The 15,148-nt window shown below is 61.6% G+C and overlaps 1 protein-coding gene across 6 annotated transcripts in view; it reads left to right on the top strand.

The window, feature by feature from the left end:
* Nucleotides 1-14,771, top strand: part of SPECC1L (sperm antigen with calponin homology and coiled-coil domains 1 like) — an 86,121-nt gene extending 71,350 nt beyond the window's left edge. For 5 of the 6 annotated variants that reach the window (XM_061385557.1, XM_061385554.1, XM_061385555.1 and 2 more), the window contains 3 exons: nt 10,032-10,148; nt 12,057-12,116; nt 13,160-14,771. In XM_061385557.1, the coding sequence (XP_061241541.1) occupies nt 10,032-10,148; nt 12,057-12,116; nt 13,160-13,249 (267 nt within the window). In that variant the 3' untranslated portion in view covers nt 13,250-14,771. Of the gene's footprint in view, nt 1-10,031; nt 10,149-12,056; nt 12,117-13,159 lie in introns of those variants that run through there. The other variant, XM_061385560.1, reaches the window with a different exon arrangement.
* The last annotated feature ends 377 nt before the right edge of the window (nt 14,772-15,148 follow it).

The raw sequence follows: 15,148 nt of genomic DNA, 5'->3' as shown, positions 1-15,148 counted from the left end.
TTCAGTGACTCAGGGCGGGAGGCTGGGAAGGCTGGGGCTCCTGCAGTCGAGGCTCCTGAGCCAGGCTCAGCGTTGCTTCAGTTTCCTCTGCTATATCTGGAGGCTTATATCACAGGAATGGCTTCCCAGAGGTGAAAATCCAACAGGTGCAGGCAGCAGATAAGGGTTTGATCTGAATCAAATCGAGGTTGGAAGTCTGAACTTTTTTATTGTACATTGTCAGTTTGCATGGAAACTGAATTGCCATACAGAAAGCTCTCATTGTTTGTAAATATCACCGTGTCCCAGGGTTTAAAATACTTGAACAAAGGGAAACGAGTGGCCAGATTTGTGGTCCCACCCGGTCTTTATGTGGACTCACACACTCACAAGTTCCCGCCAGGGAAGCGATGGAAACTGCTGGTCTGACCGTCCTGACCTGGTGACAACGCCGTCTTCGTCCGGAGCGGCGGCTGGGCCTGGGGCTCACACGTCCGCCGGGTGCCAGCGGGCTCTGCGGCCTGGGCTCGGCTCCGCGTGGCGGCCACAGTGGGTGCGTGGGCTGCCTCCTGTGTTCAGGGGCCCTCTGCATGCCGAGCACAGCAGCTGGAGACCAAGTTTTCCCTGAACCACGATGTACTTCTGGTGCTCTGTGGTTTAACCATGCTTTGACAGCAGCTGCTAACATGCGTTTCCAGAAATGTCAGGGCTCTAATTTTTAAATTAATTGCTTAGTTAGCATTTCGATAAATTAGCTTGATCATCGTTTTAGTGTGAGGTAGAAGGCAATGGCACCCCACTCCAGCACTCTTGCCTGGAAAATCCCATGGACGGAGGCGCCTGGTAGGCTACAGTCCGTGCGGTCGCAGAGTCGGACTCAACTGAGCGACTTGGCTTTCCCTTTCAGGTGACACTGCCCAGCCAGACTCCCATGACGCACTCAGGGTTTCCCACACCGCTGAGCGGGTCGGAGAGCCCCAGCAGCCCCAGTTGAGCCCCAGTTCCTGCTTTCCTAACCGGGCATGTTCTTCAGGGCCCGTGCACTCGGGAAGGCACTCAGGACGGGTGGCTGCCCCCGGCCAGGCAGAGCCTCTCAGACGCGCCTGCTGAGGCTCCTTGGGCAGGAGGGGTCCATGGGGTCGTCAACTCCAGGACTCAGGGTCCCGCCCCTCGGCCTTCCTCCTCTCTTCCCATGAACTCTGCAAAAACAGAGCAGCCGCTGGGTGTGGCTGACAGCCTGGCCACCAGCGCTCGGTCAGCTCAACGTCTCAGGAATGCGTGTGTTCATCGGAAGCCGCACCTCGAAGGTCACCCCTGAGACGGCCCTGGGAATCGTGATGCGGGGCTCCCGCTCCGCCAGCCAGAGGTGCTTGCGGCCCCTGCGCTTGCCCTGGGGTCTCTCGACACCCAGCCCCAGGCTCTTCCTGCCAGACAGTGCCCTGGGCTCCAGGAGGTTTCCAGTAAGCAGGCCTTTTTATTCTATGAGGAATGCTGAGAAATAAGAGAGAAATCAGATAAGCAATGTTTTCAAGAGCTGTGTAATTTTTTTTGCTAAAAGCAGAACCATTAAATTGTCTGGGTCACATAATCTCTATGTATCGTCTCCAGCAGCTCGCACAGTCCTCAGTTCCTTCCATCGTGAGAAGCCTTTATCCTCTTGTGCTTCAGTGACTGCACGGGAGGCCAGCCGAACTGTGTGAAGGCCACAGAGGAGTCGAGGTCTGACAGGTTAATTTCATCGCACGCGTGAGTTTAGCCTGAGGTCCGTCGGGAAGTTTGGGGTGAGCGCCCCGTTGGTGGAAGCTGGTTATGTGTGGAGGTGCTTCACGGCCGTGGGAAGGGTGGCTGACCTCCAGGCGCCATTGGGAGGGGAGCTGGGTCTCTCGCCAGCGGGCTCTTCAGTGCAGGACACAGCAGGCTGGCTGCCACCCAGCCAAGAGGGGGCAACACAGGCTCGCCGGCACTAACGTGGGTCACGCGTGCCCGTCGGTAGCGCGCAGGAGGCACGGTTCTCTACTCCGTCGGAGGCTCCTGCCAACACATGTCTGGGTGGACCCTGACCAGGGCTGTCAGTGGACACCTCCCTGTGGCCAGGGCTTCCTCACAGCATGCTGGCCACGGCCCCAGGGCGGGCATCCTGAGAGGAGGACGGGTAATGGCCCCTTGCTTCTCATGACCTGGCACAGGGGAGGGACATGGAGCCCACGCTGATGGGCAGCAAGGCTCTGAGGGGGACTCAGGGCAGAAATACCACCAGGCCACTTCTCAGGAGTCCAGGCTGTCTCTTAAGGAAATGGAGACACTACTCATGAGACGCGGACCCCAGGTGAGAGGGGCCTGGGCAGAGCCTGGGTCAGGGAAGAGGGGAGGGGCTCTTGCCGCGCACGCAGGGTGCCTGCGGGTTCCCTGGGGACCCCGCCCCCGAGCAGCCAGCAGGCGGCACCCCTGTCAGCCCACAGGCCGGGGCTGGCTCTGCTGTAGTTTAACTGTGCTGTGTTCAGTCACAAAATGCAAGACACTGGGGATGAGCTGCAAAGGTGGGAAGCTGCAAGAGCTCGTGTAGAGCCTGGATCTGACTGTGAGTGTGGTCTGGGCTCCCCTCGTGTCCTTTAAGCAGATGTGGTGAGGTGGGGTTGACCGCGGCACAGAGAAACGTCAGGTGTGGGGCAACATGGTCTGACTACACACACACGGAGTGTGACCACAGGAAGCTGAGCGAGCCTCGTCTCACATATGTGCGGAGCAGAAAGGTGTTCCGTGATGAGAGCTGTGAGGGCCTCCTCTCCACGTTCACGCGCGACACAGTGGTGTTAGGTCCCCGCCGCTGCTCAGCCGTGCCCGACTCCGTGCCACCCAGGGACGGCAGCCCACCAGGCTCCCCGTCCCTGGGACTCTCCAGGCAAGAGCACTGGAGCGGGGTGCCATCGCCTTCTCCAGTTACATCCCCAGGACCTGTTTATCTCCAAACCGCAGGTCTCTGCCCTCCGGTTCCCCTCCCCCACCCCACCTCTGGTGACCACAGATCTGATCTTTTTCTCCAAGTCTGTTTGTTCGTTTTTGACGTATAGCAGCCCCAGCACAGCGAGAGGCGTGGCTCAGTGGCTCGGTGTTACTGTGCAGTAGTGGCCGCCGCTGCTGCCCGGGCGTAGGTTGTACAGCTTGCTGACTTTGGGTCCGCGTACACGCCCGGGGAACTGTCTGCACGTGGACGGACGGCTCTGTCTCCTGAGGAGCGTCTGCCCCTGGCCTGCTCTCGCCGCAGGGCTCGCACCTTCATGGTTTTGTGCAAACGGAACCACGTGTGCAGCTTGGGGAGGGTCTGGCTTCTCTCATCGGGTGTGACTGTTTTGGCATGGGTTTGTGTTGTTGGGTGTCAGCAATTCACCTCCTTTCCCGGAGACTCGGCGTTTACGGCTGTGTCCCCATTCGTTACCCATTTGGCTGTCGGTGGACATGGGCTGTTTCCCGCCGTCGCTTGCTGTGAGGAGAGGCCCCCTGGACTGTCTGTGTGGGCGTGTGTGGAGGCCTACGAAAGTGGTGGTCAGAGGGCCGGGGCCCGTCCTCCCTGGCCAGGGCTGGGCACGGGCAGCCGCAGTCCTGTCCTGCGTGTGTGGTTTGGCTTCAGTTCTGCAGGCGCCTCTGAGCCCGTGATGTTGGGTGTCTTTGCACATGCTCCCTCGTGACACGTCCAGGACCCTTCTCGGTGAAGTGTCCATCGCGAGGTCACTCACCCCAGGGGAGATGTCATGCCGTCTGGAGCGTGAGCCCTGCCCTCAAGGAACTTCCAACATTTGTTTTGAAACAGTATTTCCAGGCCTGTTACAGCGGTAGGCCTGGGCGGTAGGCCCCCTTGGGATGACTGAGACTTGTGGGCCTGGCGTTCAGACTCCTGCACACACCACCTCCTCCTCGCGGCCCTCAGCCTCTCTGGCTGCGTCCTGAGCCCTGTTACCTCAGAAACCAACCTGTGTGCAAACTGAAACCGGGGTGGGGGCGGGGGGCCGGAGCCCCGGGAGGGCGCAGGCGTGGCAGGCTGCCCCGCCCCGTCCCGCCGAGGGTCCCGGGAGCCACGCCCCTCTGGACGGGTGCCCTTGGTCGGTGTGTGGAACGAGCCTGTGGAACAAACCGCCGACAGCCGGGAAAGGGCAGCGGTTGCTGCTGGAGGCCGTGAAGTGGGCTCCTGACCAGGTGCGTGTGCTGAGCGGTTGTGTCCCCGCGTCGCCGCTTCCCTTGGGGCCCTGAGGGCGGCCTGGTCAGACAGAGAAGACCCCGCTGCTTCCAGGCCCCCTCCTCCTTGCACGGTTCTGAGCACGGGCTGGCCTCCCCGCCGGGCCCAGGGCTGTGGTCGGAGCCTCTGCTCTTCTCTGGCGGCTGAGCCCTGGGCCACCACCTTGCGCGGACTGTTTCTCAGACGTAAGGTGTTTGAATGAGCCCAGGTGTCCATTCTCTGTCTTTGTAAAGTGAAAGTGAAAGGGAAGTCGCTCATTCGTGTCCGACTCTTAGCAACCCCATGGACTACAGCCCATCAGGCTCCTCCATCCATGGGATTTTCCAGGCAAGAGTACTGGAGTGGGTGCCATCGCCTTCTCCAAATTAACCTAAGAGTTCATCAACAGATTGTTGGCTACAGAAATTAAGAATTATCTGGGTAGTGATATTTTATAGGGCCATTTGAAATATAACATTAATCTGTGTATCACCATGAAAATAACTACAATATAGTAATTCAAGGATACTTAACAGTATAACTTCTTCTCAGTAAAAATACCCATCAAAGTATCAGTGATGGCTACCTCGAGAAAGTGAGGTTTTTTAACTTCCTTCACTTCCCTACTACTTGTCCTTGTAAAGTGGTCTCTTATTTCCACCAGCCTTCATGTTCAGAAGCTGAAACTTGTGTTGTAAAGCCCATTCGGTGCTGAAGCCTCTGGATCCTCTGGCCTTTTCCCCTGGATTCTCCCTCCTTCCCTTCAGGGTGCTCCTAAGCCAGCCCTGGAGCAGCCTCTGCAGAGCCTGGCCCGGGGTCGGGGTCGGGCATGGCGTTTCCAGGCGCCTCCAGCTTGCCGTGCGTACCCTTCCCCCACCCTGTGGGCGTGCCCGTCACGTGTCCGTGTTCCGCTCGGAAGACGTTTGTGTTGCTTCCGCTTCCGGCTCCTGTGCTGCTGTGAACGCTCCCGTGGGGACTCGTGTCCGTGCTGTCGGGGGGTGGCCTTCCCCGGGCCCGTGGTGACGCTCTGTGTAGGTGGCCAGGGGTCATCTCCCTGCCCTGCAGCAGCCAGAACGGGGCTCTGGCTTCTCCTCGCTGTCCCCAGCTTCTGGGGTTCCAGCTCTCGGGGTGCTGTGCAGCCAGGCACAGCCCGGGAGGCGGTGGTGTGGGACAGTTCCGGCCTGCAGTTCCCTGGTTACCAGCGGCATCCAGCTTCTTGTGCTGCTGGTCATCTGTCGGCCTTGGAGACATGTCGGTTCAGGGCCTCTGCCCCTTTCCGTATTTGCACCATTGGGTTGTTTGCTGCTGAGTTGTAGGTTTGTTTCTCAAGGAAATTTTCAGATATGATGCGCTAAAGCAGTGGGAACAGTAAAAATGACCCTCGGGGACACACCCCAGGCCCAGGTGTCCTGGTTACTCCCCCACCCCCGGGATTCCATGTAACGTCACCACTCATTTGAACACCATCCCTGGTGGCTCAAGTGTAAAGAATCCGCCCACAGTGCGGGAGACCTGGGTTCCATCCCTGGGTTGGGAAGATCCCCTGGAGAAGGGTACGGCAACCCACTCCAGCATTTGTGCCTGGAGAATCCCGTACACAGAGGAGCCTGGTGGGCCACAAGAGCTGGACACGACTGAGCGACTAAACGCACGCACACACACGCATGCGCTCACACGTCTGGACAGAGTTCAGAGTTCCCAGCTGAATCCCGGTCAGCCTTTCGGTTGATTTGCTTGAATTAAGATCCACACAAGGTTCGCAGGTCGCCTTTTTTCCTTTCAGTGTCTGTCTGGAAGGAACTGGACAGAGTGTCTGGTGGAGCGTCTGTGTTTGGGCTTGGGGAGGCTAGCCCTGCAACGCTGTCCGGGGGTGAATTGGCTGGGTCTGCCCCTGGCTCAGGTGTTGGACAGAAGCCCCTGAGCTGTGGGGTTGAGTCCGTCCGTCCGTCCAGGCGGCGGGGTGGGGCCGGCGTGGAGCATGGTCGCCAGATGGAGCCACTCCAGCCGCCTGGCCCGGGGAGCCCTCTTCCCAGATGGGCTCCTTGATGGCCTTCTGTCCCACGCTCGACCCTGGCCTGGCTCCCCGGCGGGCGGCGTCCCGGGTGGGGTCCGGCGGCCGATGCCCTCGTGCTGTGGCGTCCCGCTGCTCGTGCCTGCAGCCACTCTGGTCTCCGGGGCAGTGGGCCTGCCTCCGGGCCGCACACTGGGGCCTCCAGATCTTGGAGAGCTGTGCCCGACTGACGACCGGCTCCCTGGGGGAGGGCAGGCTGGGGGCACCTGGACGGGCCTGGCCGGCCGTGCTGAGGCTCGGTGAGGGGCCTGGGGCCTGGCTGCCCTGCCCCCACAGGGCGCAGGAGGCTGTTCATCCTCGGGCCAGCGCCTGCCCCGCGTCTCCTTCCCGCGTCTCCTTCCCGCCTCCGCTTCATGCACAAGTCCCGACGTGGACGGCGTGACGAGCAGGCCTCCCTCCCTCCCTCCCTCCCCTGACCCGGAGCAGAGCCTGGCCAAGGGCCCGGGCAGACGTGCACGCAGCACCACGGGCTGCTCCTCCAGGGCCAGCGGGGCCTCTGCTGACCATCACTCAGGGGTCACTCGTCACTTGGGGGTCACTGGGGAGCCACAGAAACCGCCTTCTGCCGGCTCTCCCTCTTTGGGCCCTGCCTCCCCCCCGTCCGCACCCAGGCTCTAACATCCCCAAACGCTGCCCCTGGCCTGGGCTGAGGCCTGGAGGCCCCTGGGCAGGGGCTTGTCTGTGGCTCTGTCCTGCCTCTTGTCACCAGGCAGTGTGGTTGGCAGGAGAGCCCGCCGTGATGGCTGAGCTGATGGAGGAGGCTGTGTGCTGCAGAGGCCAACCCCGCGCTCAGGCCCTTTGCCTACTGCCTTAAACATGAAAGTGTGTGTCGCCAAGGCGTGTCCAGCTCTCTGCAACCCCCTGGACGGTATGCAGCCTGCCAGGTGCTGGAGTGGTTGCCATGCCCTTTTCTGGGGGGTCTTCCCGACCCAGCGGTCAAGCCCGTGTCTTCTGCACGCGGAGTGCATACCGTCTGCGCCACCGCGACGAGGTATCTGGGGTGCGTTTTGTGACCCTTAATTAAGTCAGACAAGTGACGACATGTTACGATGTTCCTGACACACTGCTGGTGTAGCTTGTTGACCCTCAGAACCCCCCACCCCCCCCACCCAGCGTCAGTGCACGGAGGTGGGTCCCGCCCGCTGCAGGGGGACGGGCTGCGTCTGAGGTCAGGAGGGCCACGGGCAGGGCGGCACCACGGGTGAGTCTGCGGGAGCTGAGACGGCAGCGGGGGCCCGGGCACAGGCAGGCTGGCTGCCCGCGGGGCCCGGCGACACTCCCGGGGTGGGCAGAGCGCCCTGTGTGAGTCTGTTCTCGGGGCTCTGTGAGCTTTCCCTCCGGCTCATCCAGTGACCCCTCGTGCTTGTCCAGACTTAGACTCATCTCACACGGCGGGAAAGCCCTGAAGAGAGCCCCGCAGGGTCTGCAGTCGTTCGTTACAGCTTGTGATTACGTGTGAGTCTGTCTTAGGAGAGAACTGTTCCCTCTCGGAGGGCAGACTAGTGAGCAGGCAGAGCTGCTCCATCGCAGCGGGCTCCCCTCAGAAGGCGTGGCTTCGGGCTGCGGTGTTCCTGGGGGGGTCAGCTGCGGTGGGGGGTCAGGACCCGCTGGGAGGAGGAACCGGGCTGTGCAGGCGGCCCTCCTCTGCCCTGGACGAACCGCTTCCTGAGACGACGAGTCCCCGTCAGACGGCTTGAGGACGTCGGTGCAGGCCGCGTGGCCGCGCAGGTGCTGCCCCAGTCCTGCTGCGTCGGGGGTCCCTGTCTGCTGCCCCACGCCCTCTCCCTTGGGCTCCTGGTTTGTCCGCCCATGGACCCTTCCCCGTGTCCACTCAGGGAAGGTCCACGCGGCCCGTACGCCCAGGAGCCCCGAGCCCCGGAGACAGGGGCCGGCGTGCCCCACCTGTTCCTCAGCTTTGGGGACAGTGTCATCTCCCTGCTGTCCGTGCTCTGTCAGTCCATGTACTGTGACTTTTCCACCCAAATGTGAAGAGGCGGACTGTGAGACGGAGCACAGGTGTGGCCTCCCGCCCCGTCTCAGGGCCGGGCTGCCTCCCCAGGGTTGCTGGTTGGGCCTCCGGCTCGTAGGGGCCGCAGTGGGGGTCTGGGCTTCGGTCGTTTCGATATGGAAGTTGGTGGTCGGCGCCCTGGGACCTGTGTGTCCGTGGGCTTTGAAGGCTCTGGTGGGCCTCATACCCGGTGCTGCCTGACCGCGGGCCCAGCCACTTCCTGCGGAGCTGGGGTCTGCCGCGCCGCTGAGGCCAGGCACGTAGGCGGCTCTGCTAGGCCGGCCGGTCGCTGGGCAGGAAGTGGGGCGTGCTTCCTCCAGGCCTGCATGAGTGGCCGGGGCGTGGCCTCACCCATGCGGAGCTGGACACGTCGTCAGGTGCTCCGTCTCTGCTGCCCACAGGCCACCCGTGTCCTGGCTCCTGGTCGGGGCGCCGCACCCCCAGGACTGGGCGGAGGGGTCCTGTGGGGGTCCTGTGACCCGGGCCTCTGTGGGGAGCGTGCGTCGGTGTGTGGGAGTGCGGGGACCCTGTTGTGGGGGGGCCCTGCCCCCCAGGGGCCGTGGACAGGTAGCCTCCTTCCCATCCTGGTTTCTCCCACTGGCTGCGTCCTGAGATCCCCGGGAGGTCACAGGGGCAGGTTGGCCGTGGTGGTGACTGCGGGAGTTGCAGAGCAGAGGCCGTGAGGCGGCCAGCCCGCCAGGACTGTTGCGTGGTCATGGTGGGGACCAGGGACACGGGGCTCCCGGGCCTCAGCGTGGGGCCTGGCTCTGCCCTCCGCTGGCCATGGCAGGCCCACCACAGGCTACCGCACTTGCCCAGGAGCTCTCGGCAGGGCTGTGCCCCCGTGGCGCCTCGACCTGGTCCCTTCCGTCAGCACAGTCTAGGCCTCGAACAAGGCCTCCAGGCTGGATTGGCAGCCGCTGGGGGAGTGACCTCCGGCTCGTCACTCCAGCGGGCAGTTTCCGGTGCCTGTGGTCAGGGCCCAGGCGTTCCTTTTGGCAACAGAGCTGGTGTCTACGCCCTGCGGCTTGTCAGGAGCCCCGCCCTGGGCCCCGGCCCCGTGTGGGGTCAGGAGCTAACCGTCTGCACAGGGGTTGGTGGGCAGCCTTGGTGGAGCTCCCTGCAGACACAGGACAAGCTCCGTGACCACTGCTCTGGGAGACGGGCGCAGTGCCCCAGGCGGCCCCTAGGAGGGCGGCCCTGAGACAGCACCCAGGACATGCCAGGCTGGGGGCACTCTCTCTTTAGTTCATGGCATTCTCATAAAGCGTGTGAATTTCTAAACGTAATCGTGAGTTTCTGCTTCAAAAGCATTCTTGCCAATAAGGGTAAAGGCTACTTTCTGGCTGACCTGCTCTGTCATGTGATAAGATATTCTGAGGGACGTGTTGCGTCTGTAGTTGGAAACAGTGCAACCTGGAGATGGAGTTGGGTACTTGTCGGAGCCAAGCTGACCCTTGGACACGCGCTGCGGGGGCCTGCCCGTGTCGTCGGCTCTGGGTGTCCCCACTGCAGACTGGCGTCCACGCCCTCACTTTGAGGTGGGGCATACTGTGAGTCGTGGGGTGAGGGGCAGCTGGACACAGCTCTTCCTAACACAGAGCTGCTGCTCCCATGGCCCCTGACACCAGCTGGCCCGGGCCCAGGCCCCCAGCCCACAGCAGGGGCTTGGCTTGCCAGGACTTGAGGGCCTCCACCCCCTCCACCATGACCTGAGGAGCCCGGGGGGGCGGTGTCACTTACGTGCTTTCTTTCTTTTCCTGCAGAACATTGACATCACCAACTTCAGCAGCAGCTGGAACGATGGGCTGGCCTTCTGCGCCCTCCTGCACACCTACCTCCCCGCACACATCCCCTACCAGGAGCTCAACAGCCAGGACAAGGTGCCGGCACGCGGCCGAGCAGGGCAGCGCTTCTGGGGGTGCGGGGGGCGGGCTGCCGGCTCACCCTATGGCTGACGACGCAGGCTCAGGGCTTGGCGAGGAGAGTGGTCTGGGCAGCACGACCCACGCCAGGCCAGGCTCCTCCCCATCCGGCCGGGGCCAGCTCAGTGCAGTTCAGTTCACTCACTCAGTCATGTCCAACTGTATGACCCCATGGACTGCAGCACGCCAGGCCTCCCTGTCCATCACCAACTCATGGAGTTTACTCACACTCATGCCCATCGAGTCAGTGATGCCATCCAGCCATCTCATGCTCTGTCGTCCCCTTCTCCTCCCGCCTTCAATCTTTCCCAGCATCAGGGCCTTTTCCAGTGAGTCAATTCTTCACATCAGGTGGCCAAAGTATTGGAGTTTCAGCTTCAGCATCAGTCCTTCCAGTGAATATTCAGGACTAATTTCCCCTAGGAAGGACTGGTTGGATCTCCTTGCAGTCCAAGGGACTCTCAAGAGTCTTCTCCAACACCACAGTTCAAAAGCATCAATTCTTCGGCGCTCAGCCTTGTTCACAGTCCAACTCTCACATCCATACATGACCACTGGAAAAACCATAGCCTTGACTAGCGGACCTTTGTTGGCAAAGTAATGTCTCTGCTTTTTAATATGCTGTCTAGGTTGGTCATAACTTTCCTTCCAAGAAGTAAGCATCTTTTAATTTCACGGCTGCAGTCACTATCTGCAGTGATTTTGGAGCCCAGAAAAATAAAGTCAGCCACTGTTTCCACTGTTTCCTATTTATTTGCCATGAAGTGATGGGACTGGATGCCGTGATCTTCGTTTTCTAAATGTTGAGCTTTAAGCCAACTTTTTCACTCTCCTTTTTCACTTTCATCAAGAGGTTTTTTAGTTCTTCTTCACTTTCTGCCATAAGGGTGGTGTCATCTGCATATCTGAGGTTATTGATGTTTCTCTCGGCAATCTTCATTCCAGCTTGTGTTTCATCCATCCCAGCATTTCTCATGATGTACTCTGCACATAAGTTAAATAAGCAGAGTGACGATATATAACCTTGACGTACTTCTTTCCCAATTTGGAACCAGTCTGTTGTTCCATGTCCAGTTCTAACTGTTCTTCTTGACCTGCATACAGGTTTCTCAGGAGGTAGGTCAGGTGGTCTGGTATTCCCATCTCTTTCAGAATTTTCCACAGTTTATTGTGATCCACACAGTCAAAGGCTTTGGCATAGTCAATAAAGCAGAAATAGATGTTTTTCTGGAACTCTCTTGCTTTTTTGAAGATCCAGCAGATGTTGGCAATTTGATCTCTGGCTCCTCTGCCTTTTCTAAATCCAGCTTGAACATCTGGAAGTTCACGTTTCATGTACTGCTGAAGCCTGACTTGGAGAATTTTGAGCATTACCTTACTAGCGTGTGAGATGAGTGCAATTGTGCGGTAGTTTGAAGGTTATTTGGGATTGCCTTTCTTTGGGATTGGAATGGAAACTGACCTTTTCCACTCCTGTGGAAAGGGATTCGATCTGATAGAGCACCTGAAGAACTGTGGATGGAGGTTCATGACATTGTACAGGAGGCAGGGATCAAGACCACCCCCCAGAAAAGAACGGGCTCAGTGCAGCTGAAGCCTGCTGCTGCCCCCAGTGCCCCACCTCAGGGCCCCTCCTGACCTTCAGATGACTTTGAAGACCCCAAAAGGGGAAAACTATAAGCGTTTCTTACTAGCTTTGGGGGTGTCCAGGCAGCTCAGGCCGACCCTTGTTTGGGGGTCACTGCACAGCTATGAGGGCAGGAGAAGGGCGGGAGGGCCCGGGGTGGCGGTCAGCGCAGCACGTGTGGGCGGGCTGGTGGCCCTGCCTGGCCTGCTCACGCACCCCTCCCATGGCTTCTCTTCCAGCGGAGGAACTTCACGCTGGCCTTCCAGGCGGCCGAAAGCGTCGGCATCAAGTCCACACTGGTGAGCCCTCACCCTGAGGGGGTGGCTGCCGGGCAGGGCCCTGCGCGAGCTGCGGGGACTCCCTCCGGAGGGTGCGGGTGCCCCCTGCGCTGTGCACCCTCTGCCTCACACTGAGCACCCGAGGACGGGCCCTGAGCTGGGTGGTCAGGGTCACCATCGGAGGCGCAGCCCAGCAGCCCGGCCTGTGCCACAGTGGAGGGCGGAGGCCCAGAGCGCAGAGCGCCCGGGGGCGAGGTCAGGGTGGGGCGGGGCTGCCCTGCTCAGGGCAGACTGTTCCTGTGGGGGCTGCTGCCTCGTCGGCAAGTCTGACTTCAAGGGAGAAAACGCTGCATCCGAGTACAAAGCCCGCCCCCCCCGCACCCAGAGACACACAGCTTAGCGTGTCCGCAGAGTGAGGGACCCCCCCCCGGGGCCAGGTCAGGAGCCTGCAGGGCTGCCTCCCAGTCCGAGGGTGCCTGCCACCTGCCTGGTAGCAACCGGTGGCTTTGAGCGAGTGTTTGCGCTTGTGATTACCCTGCAGGAGTGCCTGCGCAGAGTCCTTAAACGTCTTGCGAGCTCACAGAAGCACGTGGCTGTGAGTGGCTTCTGTTCGATTGTAAACGTAGAGACAGGAGTTGTGGTTATGCAGGGGTTCCCTTATCTGGAAGGTTCACGCCACGTGTAAAGTTCTGATGTCTAAGAAGCGCACAGTCCCTCACCCTGACAGCTTCCCGTTGCGGCTCTTCCACTGAGCTCACGCGTGCTCCTTCTCCCCGTCTGGCTGACCTGCACTCCCCGGTGGGGGCCTCCCGGGGCCAGCTCACAGCCCAGGTCCCCGCCCGCTTCCTGGCAGCATCGCCCTCACCTGCAGGCCCCGGGGCCTCCGGACCACGGCTGGGGGCTGTGGGGTGCACATGCGTGGTGATGAGCCCCATTGGGCCTGGGCGGCCCCGGGCACCCGGCGGGGATGGAGCCGCATCCTGCCCTCTGGCGTGTGTGACAGGCGGGGTGGGGCCCAGAGCCTGCGGGCCAACCAGGCTCTAACAGCGTGTCCTTCCCGTCAGGACATCAACGAGATGGTGCGGACCGAGCGGCCCGACTGGCAGAACGTGATGCTCTACGTGACCGCCATCTACAAATACTTCGAGACCTGAGCGCCCGCGGCCCATCACCGGGGCCAGCGCCCGCCGCTCCGTGCCCGGCGAGCTTCCTGCACCCGGCCGCCCGCCCCGTGGGGACTCGGCCCGGGGCACGCAGCTTCCTGCGCCCGCAGCTCCGGGGAGCATCTCAGCCGCCCACCTGAGACCTGGGGTCGGGAGCCTGCCAGGACCCGCCCGCCTCCCGCCCCCAGGCTCCCACTCGCAGACATGTCGGCTGCCCTCCAGCTCCAGGGGCCTGGAAACGCGGTGCCGGCTTCAGGGTCCTGACAGAGGAGTCCTCCACAAGCAGTTCTTGAGTTAAAAAGTGTTTTTCTTATGAGCAATATTGGGGGGAAGAGCACCTGTTCTCTCAGTACCAAAGTTAAATCGTTTTACTAAGCATAGCGATGAAACAGCGTCCGGACGTGAGGTGGTGAAAGCCAGGACCAGCGTCACGAGAAACAGGACGAAAAGCTGAGCGAGCCGAGGCCCAGACACTGCGACTTCAGCCCCTGCGGCGCTCGGACATGGCCTGCCTCCGGTGGGCGGACGGAAGTGCCTTAGCTCTGCGGGCCGGGCCAGTGACCAGCTTCAGCCCGTCCTGGGGCCCGGGAGCCGCTGGGGTGACCCACGTCCAGAACCCAGACTGACACGGGCCCGCATCCCAGGGGCTCAGAGTGAGGAAGCAGCCGGGTGGCGCACGCTGCGGCTCCATGAGGCAGGAGGCTCTGGACCAGGGCGCGGACGGGCCGCCAGCCAGGCAGATGTGGCCGGGATGGGCCGCTGGCCCCGCTCGGCAGCTCCGCCTGGGGAGGCTTTGGGTGAAGCGCCACTGTCAGTCGTGAGCAGCGCCCGGCCAGAGCCCAGGGGCCCCCGAGGACGCTTGCCGGCCGCCCTGCCAGGCCTGCCCTTGCGTCTGCTTTGCGGGCGCCGCTGGGCCCGCCCGTGGCCGTCGGGGAGAAGGGCCGCCCTGCACGTCTCTCCCCTCGGCTCATCTCTCCCACGCTCACGGCGGCCTGCGTGCCTGGCCTGTGGCTGCGATGGAGCCTCTCAAGTGGGGACCGCTTTCCTGTCCAGTGGAGACCTCCCGGGGTCTGCAGGCTGCTTGCTTGCTGTCCCTGGTGGCGCCCGCTGCAGGGCCTGGGGTGGGGGCCCCGGTGTCCCCTAGGGGAGGGCCCGGCTTCGGCCCAGGGCTGGTGGGGCTACAAGGGGTCTCCCGGGGGCCCTGCTGCCTCTGACGACAGCCCATGTAGCCAGGCCCTCGGTCCGCATGGGGGTCCCATGAGGAGACTGCAGGAGGCCCGTTGGGACTGCGGGCTCTAAGGGGCGGTCTGGATGGTCTGGTCCCGGATGTGCCGCCAGGCCCAGCCTGCCTGCAGCCAGGGTGCCACGGGCCGCCTGCCTCCTCCCACCAAGCACAAGCTTCCTGCAAAAGGACCCGTGGGCTTTCTCTTGACAACAGGATTCTGCTGACTGATGATACCCTAAATTTTGTTGTATTAAATACTCTTGAATGTATTAAAAGTGTTGTAACACATCGGCTTGGGCTTTTCTGGGTCTCCTTGAACAGGACAGGACGCTCACTGCTTCCAGGGTCTGGCTGTGCCAGGAGGACAGGTGACCCGGAGCCCATGGGCGAGGAGGTGTCCCGGGGCCCGTGGGGGGCCCGGCCGTCTGCCTGTGTGGCGGGGGGCACGGCCTGGGCAGGCGCTGCTCCGCTGGGCGAGGGCGCCTTGAGGCTTGCTGGGTGTTCTCAGAAGTGTATCTTCTTGGGGATATCTTGAGAATGTATAAAATTATAAAGAAACAAAGCCAGCTCTACCATCACAGTGCCCAAGCAGTCAGCCTTCCTCATGTGGAGGAGCTGAGCCCACGGCACAGCCACACCACGCCTGTTGGTGTGGGGCAACGTGG

This window comes from Bos javanicus, chromosome 17 (genome assembly GCF_032452875.1).
Source record: "Bos javanicus breed banteng chromosome 17, ARS-OSU_banteng_1.0, whole genome shotgun sequence".
Lineage (NCBI taxonomy): Eukaryota > Metazoa > Chordata > Mammalia > Artiodactyla > Bovidae > Bos > Bos javanicus.
This window is presented reverse-complemented; position numbering and strand designations above follow the sequence as displayed.